The following is a 17,140-nucleotide window of genomic DNA, read 5'->3' on the forward strand; positions in this document are numbered from 1 at the left end:
TGTACCAATAAATGCATTATTTAATCAGTCCCCTAATGAGAGCTTCCTTGATAACTTAGTTGGTAAAGAACCCGCCTGCAGCGCAGGAGACACCGGTTCGATTCCTGGGTTGGGAAGATCTGCTAGAGAAGGGATAGGCTACCCACTCAAGAAGTCCCCTAATGAGGGCTTCCTTGATAACTTAGTTGGTAAAGAACCTGCCTGCAGCGCAGGAGACGCCGGTTCGATTCCTGGGTTGGGAAGATCTGCTAGAGAAGGGATAGGCTACCCACTCAAGTATTCAAGTATACCCACCAGGGCTTCTCTGGTGGCTCAGCTGGTAAAGATCCACCTGCAATGTGGGAGACCTGGGTTCAATCCGTGGGCTGGGAATATCCCCCTAGAGAAGGGAAAGGCTACCCACTCCAGTATTGTGGCCTTCAGAATTTCATGGACTGTATAGTCCTTGGGGTCGTAAAGAGTCGGACGTGACTAAGCAACTTTCACTAGTGATGGGTATTACAGATACAAAATGTTTCAATGAATAGTTTTTCACATACTATTTCACACACATGTGCAAGTATATTCCTAAAGTAGGACTTCTGGATCAAAGGTTTAAGTATTTGTAATTTTGGATGATAGCTGAATAATTGCTCTCTACATGAAGTACACTAATTTATAATCTCACCTGCAATGTATGAGAATGTTCATTTTATTCAATGCTTCCAAAGGTTTATCAACCTTTTGAATTCCTTTAAATCTAACTTTTCAGACTGCATCTTTTTCTTATGAGATAAAGCACTTTTTCACATGTTTAAGGGCCAAGTTTCTGCCTTCAGACATTTTGCCCATTTTCCTCTTGAGTGGAAGTTCTTTTCATTGATATTTATAAATATTAGAGATTAGCACTTTATGAATCAATTCACAGTTATTTTTCAAGTTTTATCATTTGTCTTTTGACATAACCGATATCCTTTTCTTGCCACACAGGCTTTCCTTTTTAAATTGTACTTTCACCTTCTTCTATGATGGCCTTTAGATTGTGAGTCATAGTTAGGGAAAACTTTCCCACTCTTAATACTGTAAAAGGAAAACCAGAGAAGAGAGGTAAGGTTAAACTCTCTGTGTAACTTTTCTGATCTTTCTGCTTACCAGGGTTTTTATGCAAGCCAAGGGTCATAGCTACTGAGTACTTCATATTTCAGCCACAGGTCCTTGCACAAAGTTGCACAAAGAATTTGATCAACGGCTGTCTTTAGAAATGTTTCCCTGTCCAGTGAGTTGCATGACATAGCTAAGAAAGTTACCAATTAATAGTGGCTTGTGGTTAATAGCTTATTATAAAGCCTGTGCTATAAGAATTAAAGCAGCAAGTAATTAGTAGCTATGTTCACAAGCGAAATTTCATATGCAGTATGAACAAAATTAACTATTACATCAACCATTACAAGGTCAAACATTACATCACAGTGCTTGATATGAATGCGCTGATTTATATATTTCTGGTTAAAGGGAACAGAAAGAATGAGAAACCAGGACATTAAATGACTGCTATAATATAATTACACCTAAACAATACAGGGTACCACTTGAGTGTTTTCTACTTGGAAGTGTTTTACATTTGACGTAAAGTTACCATGATTATACAGATTTGAAATTATAGCTTCGAGAGATTAAAAATCATGTACAAACTCAGAGTTATTACTTGACTGTGGCAGAACTGGTAATCAAACCTGAGGCTTGTACATACCTGCCACACAGGTATGGCAGCTATGGCAGAACTGGTAATCAAAGGCCAAAGTTTGTATGTTTCCCACCATGTAACTATGGATCTCCAAATGCACTGTATGATTGGTAAACTCTCTTAATTGTGATGCACAGTTGATCCTTCAAGAACACAGGGGATTAGGAGTATCCACGTTTCAGTATCCATGGTTCCATACTGGCAGAGTCAACCAACCACAGATGATGTACTATAGCAGTACATATTTATTGAAAAACAAATCACATATAAGTAAACACGCATTTTATTGTTCAAGGGTCAGCTGTATAATATTTTAAGTGAAAAAGTTACGTGGGAACTTGTCATTATATTTGGGCCATTCCAAACATTTCTATGAAAAACTGAATTAATTTGTCTGTTTATCTTCCAGAAGATAAACCCAAGTCACCTCTGCATCTCAAGGGTATTTCCATAGCCACTGACAAAATACTGTCTCTTTACTGAAGGAGTGATATGAAGCTGTGAATCACAGAAGTTAAACTGTAAAATCAGATGTCAGAAAAAAATTAACACTAGTTAAGGATAATGTCTATGCTCATTTGAAAATCTAAGGCAACAACCTAGAGAATGTAGTAGGTATGGTCCGATGGAATGAACCTTCTTTAGAGGATGAAAACAAGACTAATTTACTATCTCCAATAACTTCTGCTAAAATAACTTCAGTAGAATAAAACATATGCAGCTATTTAATATTCTACTTTTCAAAATCTTATATTCCATACAATGAGATGATTACCAAAGCTAGTATCTAGTATCTAACCAGTGCAAAGATTTTTGTCTCTTATTATCATTAGAAACTGATCACAAACTACTAAACAGCCCAAATGACCTGAGTTCATTAATTATTCATAAGAAAGAGGGGAAAACATCACTGGGTTCATCAACAAAATATTTCTACTGGTCCCTAAAAAGGACTTTGTTAGTATGTTTCACAAAACTATTAATTTTCTTCCTGCATTATCCTTTGCTTTGGTCCCAATGAAGACACTGAGCCTATGCATACCAAGTAGGGGAAACTGGTTTTTAGAAGGGCAGGACAATTGTGGGAAATAACCTTTCTGCACATACTAATACACAAGTGAGACACATGCATATTAGAAACACTATATATTTAATGTCAAAGAATTTGAATTCAAGGACAAAGATTAAACAACACATGATTTCAACAGTTAAAAACCGTAACACTTCTTACTCAACTATACACTGAATATCAAAAAAACAGAAGCGTAACTATAAAAACCTTGAATACATTAACAGCAAAATTATAATTTATTTCTATAACAAATAATTATTAACTAAAATATTTATAGTTATTTTCAAGGACCACAATGGTAGACTGCTTTTTCTTGAGTACTGCATAAAATTTGCATCTTAATCTTTTTGCCCTTCATTTCCTTTTACATAATAGTTAAGATGCTTCTGGTTATATAATTGTTCTAATCTCTGATACAGATAGTGATCCTTGGTAATCAAATCTAGTGAAACCATTGTCTGCAAGTGCTTTAATACTTGTGAAACTCTATTTAGTAAAGTTACAATGAAAAAAATTAATGTAAACTTCTGGGTTCTATTGACCACTCAAGAATCAGAAGTTATTTAAAATCCCAAAAGTTTAAAACGAACAGTAGTTTGTTATACCTTTATCAAGAGAAATCAGAGTAACTTTTTAACTGTGGCATTTTTACAAGTTTTACAACTGTAGGTTATTCGGATATTTACTATGACTGATGTTTACTATGTTGAATATATAATTTTCATTTTAAAACCAAATGTACAAACCCGATTCTAAAATAAAACAGTATTTTAATGTGCATGCTTTACAAAGAAACTTCCTGTTTACAGTATTTTCTTCAGAAGAATGAGGCCTGATTGGAGATATATAATCGCTGTCCAGCATGGCTGCCATTAGCAAGAGGTATCGTTGGTGACAAGGAATAGCTTGGATAAGAGTAAGGCCTTGAAGTATAAGGAAGCACGCTGGGAGTCCCAGAAGAGAGGGTAGCACTAACAGGGGAAAGACTATTTATTGAGCTGAGACGGAAATTGTAGTCTGTAAATAAATACATAACAATTAAGCTGCACAATCTTTATGGTTACAAACTTAAAGAGACAACGCATTGTAACTATAATCACAGTTTAACATAATGTTCTAAAACTTTCAAAATCCTGGTAATTTTATATTGCTGGTAAAGACTATTTCAGCATTCACTGCATTGCAAATCCTGACAGTTTCATCAGTCAGTATTATGTAAACTTTCACTGACACAATACTTCAGAAATCTTACTAGAATGCATTATTGGATATCCATTGTTTTGTGTCTTTATGATCACCAAAAAAGAGAACCTCAGATTTCTCTTACTCTATTCAGAATGAAGCTCCTTTAAAATCTGATATTCACACTAAGGGGTCAGTCATCCATGAAGAAAAGATATAAAACACTGAATTCATTATTTGCTTCTTTTTAAAAATTGTGTTAGGTATCAAACCAGCAGAAACAGTTACCCCTGGATTGCAAAAATTGTCTAATATTTCATTACTTAAATATTTAATATAAACAATTATACAACTCAACAAACGAACTTAATATCAGAATCCTACCAGTACCATAAAACAGTAAAATGAATCTTCATAAAATAAACATCAATAAAACATTATCAACTTACAATATCGAGAAATCCAAAAATTAAACCAAATTATTTTCTGAAAACCAGTATTTGAAATATTACTGTTCCAAAATAAACATTCATCTTATGTAGATGCAATTTCCTGCTTCATTAATTATAATGTTTAGAGATGTGTGTGACCATTAAAGACCAAATCTGTAAATCCTGTACTTTCCAAAAACTCAACTATGTTCTTTAGTGTAGAGTAAGTCAAAGAGTGTGAAAATGACTATAAAATGATTATTTATAAAAGGTATGGTACTTCTAGGCATGGAAGAAATTAGGTCATCTAATATATAGGTCAAGTTTTTTCTACATTTTCCTGGTACTATAAATGAGGTCTAAAAATGAACATTAACCTAGTATTGTCACGGAACTTAATAGTAAGCCAACAGGAATGAGATCAACTGCAGGGCAATAACCTCAAGAAACATCATAAAGAACCTAGTTAAGAAAAAAAATGGAAAAAATAAAAATCAGTTAAATGTAAGTTTAATTTCTAGCACTGTAAAACTAATTAGAATAATTTTTATAAACTTTTAATGGTACCCTGAGATCAATGAAAGCAGTTTGCTACAAGAAGACAAGTACCAAGGCATCCAGTTAAAAATATTTTCAATATTTGAAACTGGATAAGGAAGTAACCATTTGATACCATTTGCTTTCCTAATATCCAGGTATTATAGAATAAAGTAGCATAAATCCATGTATTATAGAATTTTTTTTTCTTTTAAGGGATCCTCTTTGCCTGAAGCATTACAATATTGAGTATAAATAGAAACCTTACTGTTTCTGATAATTCTAATATTTTTTTTAAAAGTTCTGATTCTCTCCTCTCATTCTAAAGATTATCACACAAATACAATCAATTCCTTATTAGCCATGTACATATAGTTCATGCTTTCAAGTTTTAACAGTGTGGTCATAGACAACACGATTTAAAAGAACAGATCTTTAAATAGTTATACTTTGTATATGGGGAAATGCAGTTTTCAGAGAAATCACTTTCACTTTGGGTTTATATCCATTCAAGATCTAATGCAGCCTGTTCATGGAATGTGGCTAAAAGAGAGTTTTTCAGAGGATTTCACAAAGAAGATACAGACAACTGGCTACTTACAAAGAGTTCGTTAGGTCTGAAAAACTGCGTTTTTGAAATACCCCTACTGTAAACCTTCAATTTAAAAACACACTAATGACCACTGTAGTCTCACACTCTGAAGGAGAAGAAAATTATATAAAATTAAAAGGGCACTTTGATGGCTTTACTCATAGAGGATAAATAAAGAAAAAAAATTTCTCCCTAATACTACAAAGATTGGGAAATAAAAAGCTTCAGATGTTTACAAGCATTTCAAAAAGAAATTCTTTTGCAATCTAAAACTCTAAATATATTCAGAAAAACATCTGGGTGTCTAGAAAATGTAATACATACCAAATGAGATAATAATTGTGAGATAAATCTAGATGAACTGTATTTCCTCTAACATATAATTTATGTATAACAGACAACAGAACTCAGAAACATCACTGATTTCTATGAAACAACAAATTAACAAATGAATTAAAATTCCTAACATATATTTACTTGCCCACCTCTGCTTTTTCTTCCCAATGAACATCCTTAGCTCTTCAATCCCACTGTTTCTGCCTCAGACTGGGATATGGACTACCCTCCCCGCTTTGTCTGAAGGGAATGATACAGAGCCAATTTCAGAATTTGTTTTACACTGAGAATTATTCAACTGTCTTAACACTTTTAAAATTGAGATACAATTTACATGGGGCTTCTCTAATAGCTCAGCTGGTAAAGAATCCACCTGCAATGCGGGAGACCTGGGTTTGATCCCTGGGTTGGGAAGATCCCCTGGAGAAGGGAGAGGCTACCCACTCCAGTATTCTGGCCTGGAAAATTCCATGAACTGTATAGTCTAGGAGTTGCAAAGAGTCGGACACGACCGAGTGACTTTCACTTTCACAATTTACATACAATAAAATGCATACATCTTATGTGTTCATTATAATGAGTACTGCTAACTATAAAAACCTATGTAAACAACACCTAAAGCGAGATATAAAACATATCCTTCAATCTAGAAGATCCCATTATCCATTTCAGAGCCCTTCTATTGGAGGCAACCACTTTCTGATTTCTAGCATTATTAGCTTAGTTTTGCCCGTTCTTGGACTTTATATAAAATGAATTCTTAAGGTACTTTTTGTGTCTAGATTCATTCATGTTATATCAGTAGTCTGTTCATTCTTATTGTTGAGTAGTATTCCACTGTATGAATACACCACAATTTCTTTATTCATTTACCTGTTGATAAAAATTTGAGTTGTTTCTAACTTTGACTATTATGATTAAGCTATTATATACATTCTTATACAAGTTCTTTTGTGAATACATATTATCATTTATTTGGGGTAAATAATTAAGAGTAGAGTTGCTAGGTGATAGGGTAGAGACAGATACTGCTAAACAGTGCATTTACAGCAGTACACTCACATCGATAAAATATGAGCGCCAGCTGCTCCACACCTAACATTTGTTATTGCCAGAGCTTTTAATCACCACTATTTCAGTGGTATGAAATGATATCTCATTTTGGTTTTAATTTGTATTTCCCTTATGTATAATAAGATGGTAAAGAATCTGCCTGCAATGCAGGAGACCCAGGTTTGATCCCTGGGTTGGGAACATCCCCTGGAGAAGAAAATGGCAACCCACTCCAGTCTTCTTGCCTGGAGAATCCCCATGGACACAGGAGCCTAGTGGGTTATAGTCCACGGGGTTGCAAAGAGTCAGACACGACTGAGAGACTAACATTTTTACTTTCACAAAATTTCGTCATAAAACTTAGAGCTCTCCAGATAATCTGGGTTGCAGAAAACCTCACAGCCTGCTGAATGGAGGCTACACTCCTACTTGTTACGGCATGCAAGAGACTGGTGGAACACAACCAAGTTGTTTCAATTGCAGAAGTCAAGTTGCAAAGATCTGAGATGTGAAGGCTGGCTACAGGCATATTTCACTGCATACAGCATCTGAAAAGATTCTGTTATGATTTATGAGGGTCCTGGTTAGGTCTTGGTTATGATCCCAGTGACTTGCAATAAAAATGAACCCAAAGGCTTGAACTAGATATTTTACTAAAATGGTCACTTACTGATCATTCTTATTGCTTTTTTCTTCTGTTGATATCAATAAAGTTTTTTACTAATTAAATTCTCTAAATCAAAATATTAAATAGGAATAGCTTAAATCCTCAGAAGTCTCTACCTTAAACCACCTCTTTCACTGAAGAATATTACCAAAAAAAGATGGCTGATCTTAGTGACTTTTCCATATTCCACACAGTTAAACAGAGAAAAAACAAGTTAAAAATTAGGCCTTCTAACTCCGAGGAAAGTACTATTTCCACCTGATCAAGCTCTTTTACTCTGACAATTTTCTCAAAACTGGGTTGACAGAAAGTGTTTCAAAAGGGTGTTTCAGGCAGGGTGAGAGACAGAGTGCTGAAGCTTCCCTGGTGGCTCAGTTGGTAAAGAATCTGCCCACAATGTGGGAGGACCCAAGTTTGATCCCTGGGTTGAGAAGATCTCATGTAGGGAATGGCAACGGACGCCAGTATTCTTGCATGGAGAATTTCACTGACCAGAGGATCTAGTGGACTACAGTCATGGGGTCACAAAGAGTCAGACATGATTGAGTGACTAACACTAAGTTACCCGGCTTCTGCTTGCACCTACCCACACCCTCATTTTGCACTTCAACACACTACTCTGCATTCCCTTGCTTTAAATGCTAAACTTTTATGCAATATTTCATTTAAGGAAAAGGCCCTTTTGTACAAAAAAATGTATGAGTAACTTGCTCTAATATAATGCTTTATTAGAGATATCATTGTAATCAAATCCTCTAAAATTCCATATTTATATGCTGAATGAAAACATTTTTACAGAATAAATTTGATTTATAGGCTTAACCTTAAGTGGATCCTTAATTCCAGAAGAATCTGAAGCTATGTCTTGAGTGAGCAGGACCGTGAGTAACAGCCATGGTGCCCGGGAGCAAGTGCAGAGCCTGGCAGAACATGTCCCACTTGCCTGCCAGTCCCACCTCTGCAGTGAACATACTGTGGCCTCCTACCCTTCTCTGTCCAGCATGAGGGACAAACGCCACCAACACGCTTCTCAGGGAAAACTAGGAAATAGGTTTACTGATTTATTCTATTTGTGTCTTGCTTTCCTGTTTCTCACATCTTGACGGAACATCACAGAATCGCTAGCTGCTTTTGTTTCATACAAAGGAGAAAGCCTTAATAGAGACTTTAAAGTGAGTTTCGAGAAAGTATCCTCTCATGTTAATCTTTTTCTTTTAGTTTCTAACCAGACACTCTTTAAATTCATTTTCCATTAGAAAGTAAATTCCTCGTAATTGGTTTCCTTGTTAGCTCTGTGAATTCTACCTTGATATCCCCATCCTCTTTTTGATGGTACCTTTTTAAAGCGTACGACTCAGCGATTTTTAGTACATGCACAAAGTTACGCAACCAAACACCACCATCCAGAACATTTTCAAGGCCTCAACAGAAACTCTGTATGTACCTATCAGCAGTCACTCCCCATTCCATCTCCTCCAGCCCCAGCAACCACTCACTTTGTTTCTACAGATTTGCCTATTATAGATTTTTCATATAAATGAAGTTACATAATTAAGGTGATCTTTCTTAACTAACTTAGCATGATTTTAAGGTTCATCCATGCAGTATGTATCAGAACTTTTTATCGCCATTGTATAGAGATAATGCATTTTGTTTATCCAAATTGTTTATCAATTTGTTTATCCATTTGTTTATCAATGGACATTCACCTTTCGCTTGTTAGGAATAATGCTGTTAAAGAGCACATGCACAAAATTTTGTGTGAACATATGTCTTCAGTTCTCTAGAGTGAATAACTAGGAATGGAATTACTGGGTCATTACTGGTAAACTCTATGTTTAACATCCTAAGGTACTGCCAATGATTTTCCAAGAAACTATATACCATTTTAACACTCCCAACAGCAATGTGAAGCACCTGATGTTTTGACCTGTGAAAAACATTTCCACCTTTAACATGTATTTTAAGCATTTCTTTAGATTTCTATGAGATCTCGGTCAAAATTTTGAAAAAATTTCATTTTACCATTTTTTATTTCAACTTCTAATATTCTAATAGCCATAATCAATAACTTTCTTTTACTGAACCACTGAATTTCATCTTTAAAATAGTTTTTTCTTACATTATACATATCTAGAATATTTTTAAAAGGCTGGGTTCAAACACAGACATTAAAATCATGTATGTTAGAAAACAACATTTACCGTTCATTATGCTGTATTTCTATCCTAGTACAGAAGACCAAGAGCTAACTGTAAAGCTGAGGAAAGCATTTTCAGAATTGGTAAATATTAAGCAACTATAACCTATGAGATATTTAAAAATCATTAACTAAATTTTTATGTGATATTTTTGGCTGGACTACATTAGGAGTATCAAGTTTACTGGTATTTTTACTTGATTTACTTTCCCTACTTCAAGTAAATTTTTTAAAAGTTTTTTATTTCCGACTTAATTTTTCCTATCAGGTGACTGACAGTAAAGGGCAAAGAGTACACATGCAATGAACAATGTGTTTCTCTAAGACTAGGCCCACAGAGTAACTGAGGTCGGGAGTTGGTGATGGACAGGGAGGCCTGGCGTGCTGTGATTCATGGGGTCGCAGAGAGTCGGACACGACTGAGCGACTGAACTGAACTGAACTGAACTGATAGGAAGGTTTGAACATGATAATCTTAGTAACAGGTGGCTGGGTAAGAAAGTTACTGTCTATAACTGTTTCCTTATAAGCGTCTAGTTAATTAGTTTTCTGATTTTACTAGATGATTATATTTCTCAGATTCAATTTTGAGGGAAAATTATTTACTGCTGTTTTTAATTATTTTTTTAAATTACAGTCTAAGTCCCATATAATTTTGAAGATTTGGGTTTAAAATTCTTACTCTAAATTTTATATCATATTTCATAAACATTTTGTCAATTATCTGTATTATTATTAGGAAATTACAGCTGTTTCATTCTAAATTATCTAAAGATTATAACTGAAACCCCAAAACAAAGGTGTGAAATCCTCAAAATGCAAACTAATATCACTACAGTGAAAGCAATCCGTTTCAGTGCCTGCCTGGGAAAGAGGACCCAGAAGAATAAACGGATTATAGTAAAGGTGATGGAAATCTTCATTTTCTTGATTTCACAGATTTATAAAGCACAACTGACCAGAAGTGTACACTTTAAATATGAGCGTTTTATTGTATTTTAATTATACCTCAAAAAAGTTATAAAGAAATCCCAAGCATTTCTCTGGGTTAGTTTAAAAGTTTCCCAAACTACATCCCACACAATTCTTGTTGAAACAAGAATCCCTTGGGCCAAAAAACATCTTAGGAAAATTTTAGGAAAGATGGATCTAACAGCTAAACAAATTGTACTATAGTTATTCAGGATGCTAATTGCAATAAATTATAACTTCCAAGGGGAGTATATATATAGTTCATGGTTCTTCCCAAACTTGACCACAGAAACAGCTGTATCACTGAACAACTGTGCAAATCAGTATAGGAAGAAACCTTTAATAAGACGACTATATAATGGGAAAACATTAAAAAGAAATCAGAAAAATTCTTAAAATATGTTAAATACAGCAAGTATAAACTCAAATGTCTTCAGAGGCAAATGTAAAAAACAAAACAAACAAAATTTGAGATCAAAAAGGACCAAATGTAAAATAAAAGCTGTCTAGCTATTTGTACTGAAGTGAAACCTAGCTGCTTTCCTATCAAAAAATTGAAGAGACCAAACAAATTCATTCTAGAACTTCCAGTATGCTACCTTTGTATTAAGAGATTTAATTATGTCAAATTCCTTTTAATTATAGTTTATATACCATTTAGAAAAAGAGGAATAAAAGAGCAGCCTATGAGAGGCAAAATTATGATTTGAGTTATAGCAAACTAGGCTTGTTAGGTGGCACTAGTGGTAAAGAACTCACTTGCCAATGCAGGAGACATAAAACAGGAGTTCGAACCCTGGGTTAGGAATCGAGGAGGAGGAGGGCATGGCAACACACCAGTACTCCTGTCTGAATCCGAGGTCCAGAGGAGCCTGGCAGGCTACAGTCCATAAGGTCACAAAGAGTCAGCCGTGACTAAAGCAACACCACACACACAAAACTAGGCCTCAGTACAGCTTCAACATTGTGGCTCACGACAAAACCTGTCTGGGCACAGCTCTAGGAAAGACAGCAGCTCTTCTCAAGTTTCATCTCCGTCAGTAAATTCAGTCCTCACACTTTAAAATTTGCACAAAAAAACTGTAGGGAAGGCAGTGCTGAGAACGGCATCACATATTTAAAAATTTAAACTAAGATTAAGATCTATACAAGTACTGTTTTAAACTTCCAACATAAATATATTGCTTGTATCTGAAGTATGCTGTTCTGTTCAGTTGCTAAATCATGTCCTACCCCATGGACTGTAGCACACTGGGTTCCTCTGTCCTTCACTGCCTCCCAGAGATTGTTCAAATTCATGTCCATTGAGTCGGTGAGCCTATCTAAATATCTCATCCTCTGCTGCACCTTTTCCCCCTTTCTCATTCTGCCTTCAATCTTTCCCAGAATCAAGGTCTTTTCCAGTGAGTCAGATCTTTCCATCAGGGGGCCAAAGTATCACAGCTTTACCACCAGCATCAGTCCTTCCAATGAATGATAGGGGTTGATTTCTTTAGGACTGACTGGTTTGATCTCCTGGGTGTCCAAGGGACTCTCAAGAGTCTTCTCCCGCATCATAATTCAAGAGCATCAATTCTTTGCACTCAACCTTCTTAATAGTCCAACTCTCATATCCGTAGGTGACTACGGGAAAAACCATAGCTCTGACCATATAGACCTTGTTAGCAAAGTGATGGCTTCTTTTTAATATACTGTCTAGGGGCTTCCCTGATAGCTCAGTTGATAAAGAATCTGCCTGCAATGCAAGAGATTCCTGGGTTGGGAAAATCTGCTAGAGAAGGAATAGGCTACCCAACCCAGCATTCTTGGACTTCCTTTGTGGTTCAGCTGGTAAAGAATTCACTTGCTTGAGGGAGACCTGTGCTCGATCCCTGGGTCTGGAAGATCCTCTGGATAAGGAAAAGACTACTGACTCCAGTATTCTGGACTGCAAAATGCCATGGACATGCACAGTCCATGGGGTCACAAGGAGTTGGACATGACTGAGAGGCTTTCACTTTCACTTAGGTTTCTCATAGCTTTCCTCCCAAGGAGCAAGCATATTTTAACTTCAAGGCTGCAGTCACTGTCCACAGATAAATTTGGAGCTCAAGAAAAGAAAATCTGTGACTGCTTCCACTTTTTCACCATTTCCCACAAAGTGACGGGATCAGATGCTGTGACCTTAGTTTTCTGAATGTTGAGTTAAGCCAGCTTTTTCACTCTCCTCTTTCACCCTTATCAAGAGGCTTGTTAGATTCTCTTCACTTTCTATCATGAGAGTGGTATCATTTGAATATCGGAGGTTCTTGATATTTCTCCTGGCAGTCTTGATTCTAGCTTGTGATTCATCCAGCCTGGAATTTCACATAGCGTACTCTGCATATATATAAGTTAAATAAGCAAGGGGACAATATCCAGCACTCCCATACTCTTTTTCCAGTTTTGAACCAGTCAGTTGTACTACATTTGGGTCTGTTATTCCATGACCTGCACACAGGTTTTCTTGCTTCTCAGGAGACAGGTGAGTGGTATGGTATTCTCATCTCCTGAAGAACTTTCCAGTTTGTTGTGATTCATACAGTGAAAAGCTTTAGACGTAGTCAATGAAGCAGAATCAGATGCTTTCCTGGAATTCCTTTGCTTTTTCTATGATACAATGAATGCTGGCAATTAAATCTCTGGTTCCTCTGCCTTTTCTAAAAGGCATCTGGAAGTTGTACATCTGGCTTGTACATCTGGAAGTTCTCAATGTGCATACTACTGAAGTCTATCCTGAAGAATTTTGAGCATTATCTTGCTAGTATATGAAATGAGTGCAATCGTATGGTAGTTTGAACATTCTCTGGCATTACCCTTCTTTGGGACTGGAATGAAAACTGACCTTTTTCAGTTCTGTGGCCACTGCTAAGTTTTCCAAATTTGCTGGCATATTCAGTGCAGTACTTTAACAACATCATCTTTTAGGATTTGAAATCGCTCATCAGAATTCCTTCATCTCCACTAGCTTTGTTTATAGTAATGCTTCATAAAGCCCACTTCAATTCACACTCCAGATGTCTGGCTCTGGGTGAGCGACTATGGCATTATGGTTATCTGGGTCATTAAGACCTTTCTTGTATAGTTTGTCTGTATATTCTTGATACCTATTCTGAATCTCTTCTGCTTCTGTTAGGTCCTTACTTTTTCTTTCCTTTATTGTGACCATCCTTGCATAAAATGTTCCCTTGATAAGTCCACTTTCTTAAAGAGGTTTTTCTATTGTTCTCCTCTATCTCTCTGCATTGCTCATTTAAGAAGGCCTTTTTATCTATCCTTCCTGTTTTCTGCAACTCTATATTAAAGTTGGGTTTATCTTTCCCTTTCTCCCTTGCCTTTTGCTTCTCTTCTTTCTTCAGCTATTTGTAAAACCTCTTCAGATAATCACTTTGCCTTCTTGCATTTTTTTTTTTGAGATGACTTTGGTCACCACCTCCTGTACAATGTTTTAAACTTCCATCCATAGTTCTTCAGGCACTCTGTCTACCAGATCTAATCCCTTGACTCTTTTCATCATTTCCACTGTATTAATCATAATGGATACGATTTAGGTCATACCTGAATGGTTTAATGGTTTTCCCTACTTTTCAACTTAAGTCTATATTTTGCAGTAAGGAACTCATGATCTGAGCCACAGTCAGCTCCAGGTCTTGTTTTTGCTGACTGTATAGTGCATGTTCATTTTTAGCTGCAAAGAATATAATCAGTTTGACTTTGGTATTGACCATCTGGTCAAAACTGTAAGTCTTTGCCCTGCTTCATTTTGTACTCCAAGGCTAAATTTGCCATGCTATTCCAGGTATTGCTTCACTTTCTACTTTTGCATTCCAACCAAAAGTGTGATTCTTTCATGGATCATGGCCTTATCATGGCAAAGGAGCTTGTATAACTTAATGAAGCTATGAGCTATGCCATGCAGGGTCACCCAAGATGATTGGGTCATAGTGAAGAGTTCTGCAAAATGAGGTCTAGTGGGGGAACAGATGGCAAACCACTCCAGTATTTTTGCTGCAAGAACCCCATGAACAGTATTTAAAGTATGAGTTACAGTTATTATTTATTGAGCACTTAGTAAGTACAAACAATAACTACACACCATTAGCAGTGTTCAGTCCTTACAGGAGCCTTACCAGGCAAGTACTACTGATTTTCTCTTTAACATGGAGGAAGCTGAGGTACAGAGATGTAAAATCTTTCTCAAGAACATACGGATTATTTCCCAGTGAACTTCAACGTTTTCTTTTTTGTCTCTAGATGTAAAAATGAATTTAGATACTAATAATCTTTACTCAAACTCTAAACTACCTTTAATTTCCTACTAAAATTTACCCTCCTCAGTACCACATTGAAAAAGCTAAGTGAATCCTAATATAATTTTTATTCTAAACTGTATCAATAATAGTTTGGTTTAAAAAAAATCTGAAAAAATCAGACTTCCACTGTCAAATTAGTTTGGAGAAATCTGGGGTAATCTGCTTATGTTTATTTCAACTACATCTACTTTAAATACTGTTTGTCATCCTGGTGCTTTACAACGTACACACTAGCCTGTTTAAAGTTTTGAGAAGTCTGAAAATATGGACCAGGCAAACTTTTTAAAACTTTGTGTAATGCATCTATAATCAACAAAGCTATAATCATCAAAAATTGTCACAAGGTTTCATTGGACAATTTTAAATATTTCTTCTTAAAATTGTAAGAAGAATAATTTATAACTAGCTTTCTGAAAACTAAATATATCACTTAATATTCCTAAGAGGCTTTTTCTTACCTGTTTATTTTCTCCAAATTCTTCTACATAGGTCCAGGCTGAAGAGACTGTGTTCCCTGTCTGTAAGCAGTGAAGACAGAAAAGAATTGAGTCTTTAGATTGATGTTATCCCTAGCTTGGAAGTGATAGAATCCTTGATAACTTCAGTTAAAATTATCTGATCGGTAAATATGAAAATAAATTTAGAGGAAAAGAAACAAGTGATAGTTATTTCTGAAGTTCTGCAAAGATGAACAAAGAGCAGTATTTTGCTTTTGGAATGAAAATTATGATTTAATACATTAACACAATTAACATATCTTTCTATACAAATTAAGACCTTATTAGTTGGTTTTCCCAAGAAGGACTACTCTACCAATAAAATAAGAAAAATATTTAAAAAACAAATGAGATTGCCCAATTTTTGATAAGTGGAGAGCCAAAGAACCTAAGTGAATTTGAAAAAAATCAATATCCTTTCCCTCTGTGTTAAAAAGAAATAAATAGCCAAAATAATACTCAGCTCAGCTCAGCTCAGCTCAGCTCAGCTCAGCTCAGCCGCTCAGTCGTGTCCGACTCTCCGCGACCCCATGAATTACAGCACGCCAGGCCTTCCTGTCCATCACCAACTCCCAGAGTACACTCAAACTCATGTCCACAGAGTCGGTGATGCCATCCAGCCATCTCATTCTCCGTCGTCCCCTTCTCCTCCCGCCCCCCAACCTTTCCCAGCATCAGAGTCTTTTCCAGTGAGTCAACTCGTCGCATGAGGTGGCCAAAGTATTGCAGTTTCAGCTTTAGCATCAGTCCCTCCAATGAACATCCAGGATTGATCTCCTTTAGAATGGACTGGTTGGATCTCCTTGCAGTATAAGGGACTCTCAAGAGTCTTCTCCAACACCACAGTTCAAAAGCATCGATTCTTCAGCGATCAGCTTTCTTCACAGTCCAACTCTCACATCCATACATGATCTTATTATCAGTTAAATTTGATTCACCTGAAACCTAACTTAGTTATATACAGCATAACTGAATGTGCATCCATTTTGGTGGATCTCTGTATTCAAGTATGAACAAGTAAAAAATGTTTGATCCACATAAAACTATAGACATTTAAATACTGATCTTACAGATAACTCAGCAGAAAAAGTCACATTTTCTGATTTTTATGTAATAAATTAGGTATTTAGTCAACCCTTCCCAATGAGAACTAAATACCCAGACATTTATTAAAACAAAGGCTAACTATCTGAAAGCACTGAGAATGGTTAAGACTGAAGAACTGTGGGACTGTGAGCTTACACAAGAAGAAACTCAAAGAGGTGTGCACATCTTCTGGATGTATGCTTTGCCTACAGAGACTGGCAAGTTCTAAAGAGGGACCTGAGAGACAAAGAAGAGGGCAAGATACAGACAAATTTCTGAGGATAATAGGACAAAAACTGGAATTGAGGAGCATGTCTAGAACCCTGAATAAAACTGAACTAGAAGTAGACCAATTTTAATTTAGTTCAGATGACTAAATTCAAATCTCCTCAATACCTGCCAAGATTAAGACAATCTGGGGTTGCCAGTCCTACGGTCACCTTTTTAAAGCAAGCATATTA

General features: G+C 36.0%; 1 protein-coding gene across 4 annotated transcripts in view; it reads right to left on the reverse strand.

Annotated features, from left to right (window-relative positions):
* Positions 1-761: 761 nt before the first annotated feature.
* LOC129542609 (putative RNA-binding protein 46) overlaps positions 762-17,140 on the reverse strand; it is a 62,288-nt gene continuing 45,909 nt past the window's right edge. For 2 of the 4 annotated variants that reach the window (XM_088828001.1, XM_088828002.1), the window contains one exon: positions 3,105-3,812. In XM_088828001.1, the coding sequence (XP_088684127.1) occupies positions 3,613-3,812 (200 nt within the window). In that variant the 3' untranslated portion in view covers positions 3,105-3,612. Of the gene's footprint in view, positions 1,060-3,104; positions 3,813-15,554; positions 15,615-17,140 lie in introns of those variants that run through there. The other 2 variants (XM_088828004.1, XM_088828003.1) reach the window with 2 other exon arrangements.

This window comes from Moschus berezovskii, chromosome 19, assembly GCF_049115385.1.
Source record: "Moschus berezovskii isolate FMDL1 chromosome 19, NW_MosBer_1.0, whole genome shotgun sequence".
Classification (NCBI taxonomy): Eukaryota; Metazoa; Chordata; class Mammalia; order Artiodactyla; family Moschidae; genus Moschus; species Moschus berezovskii.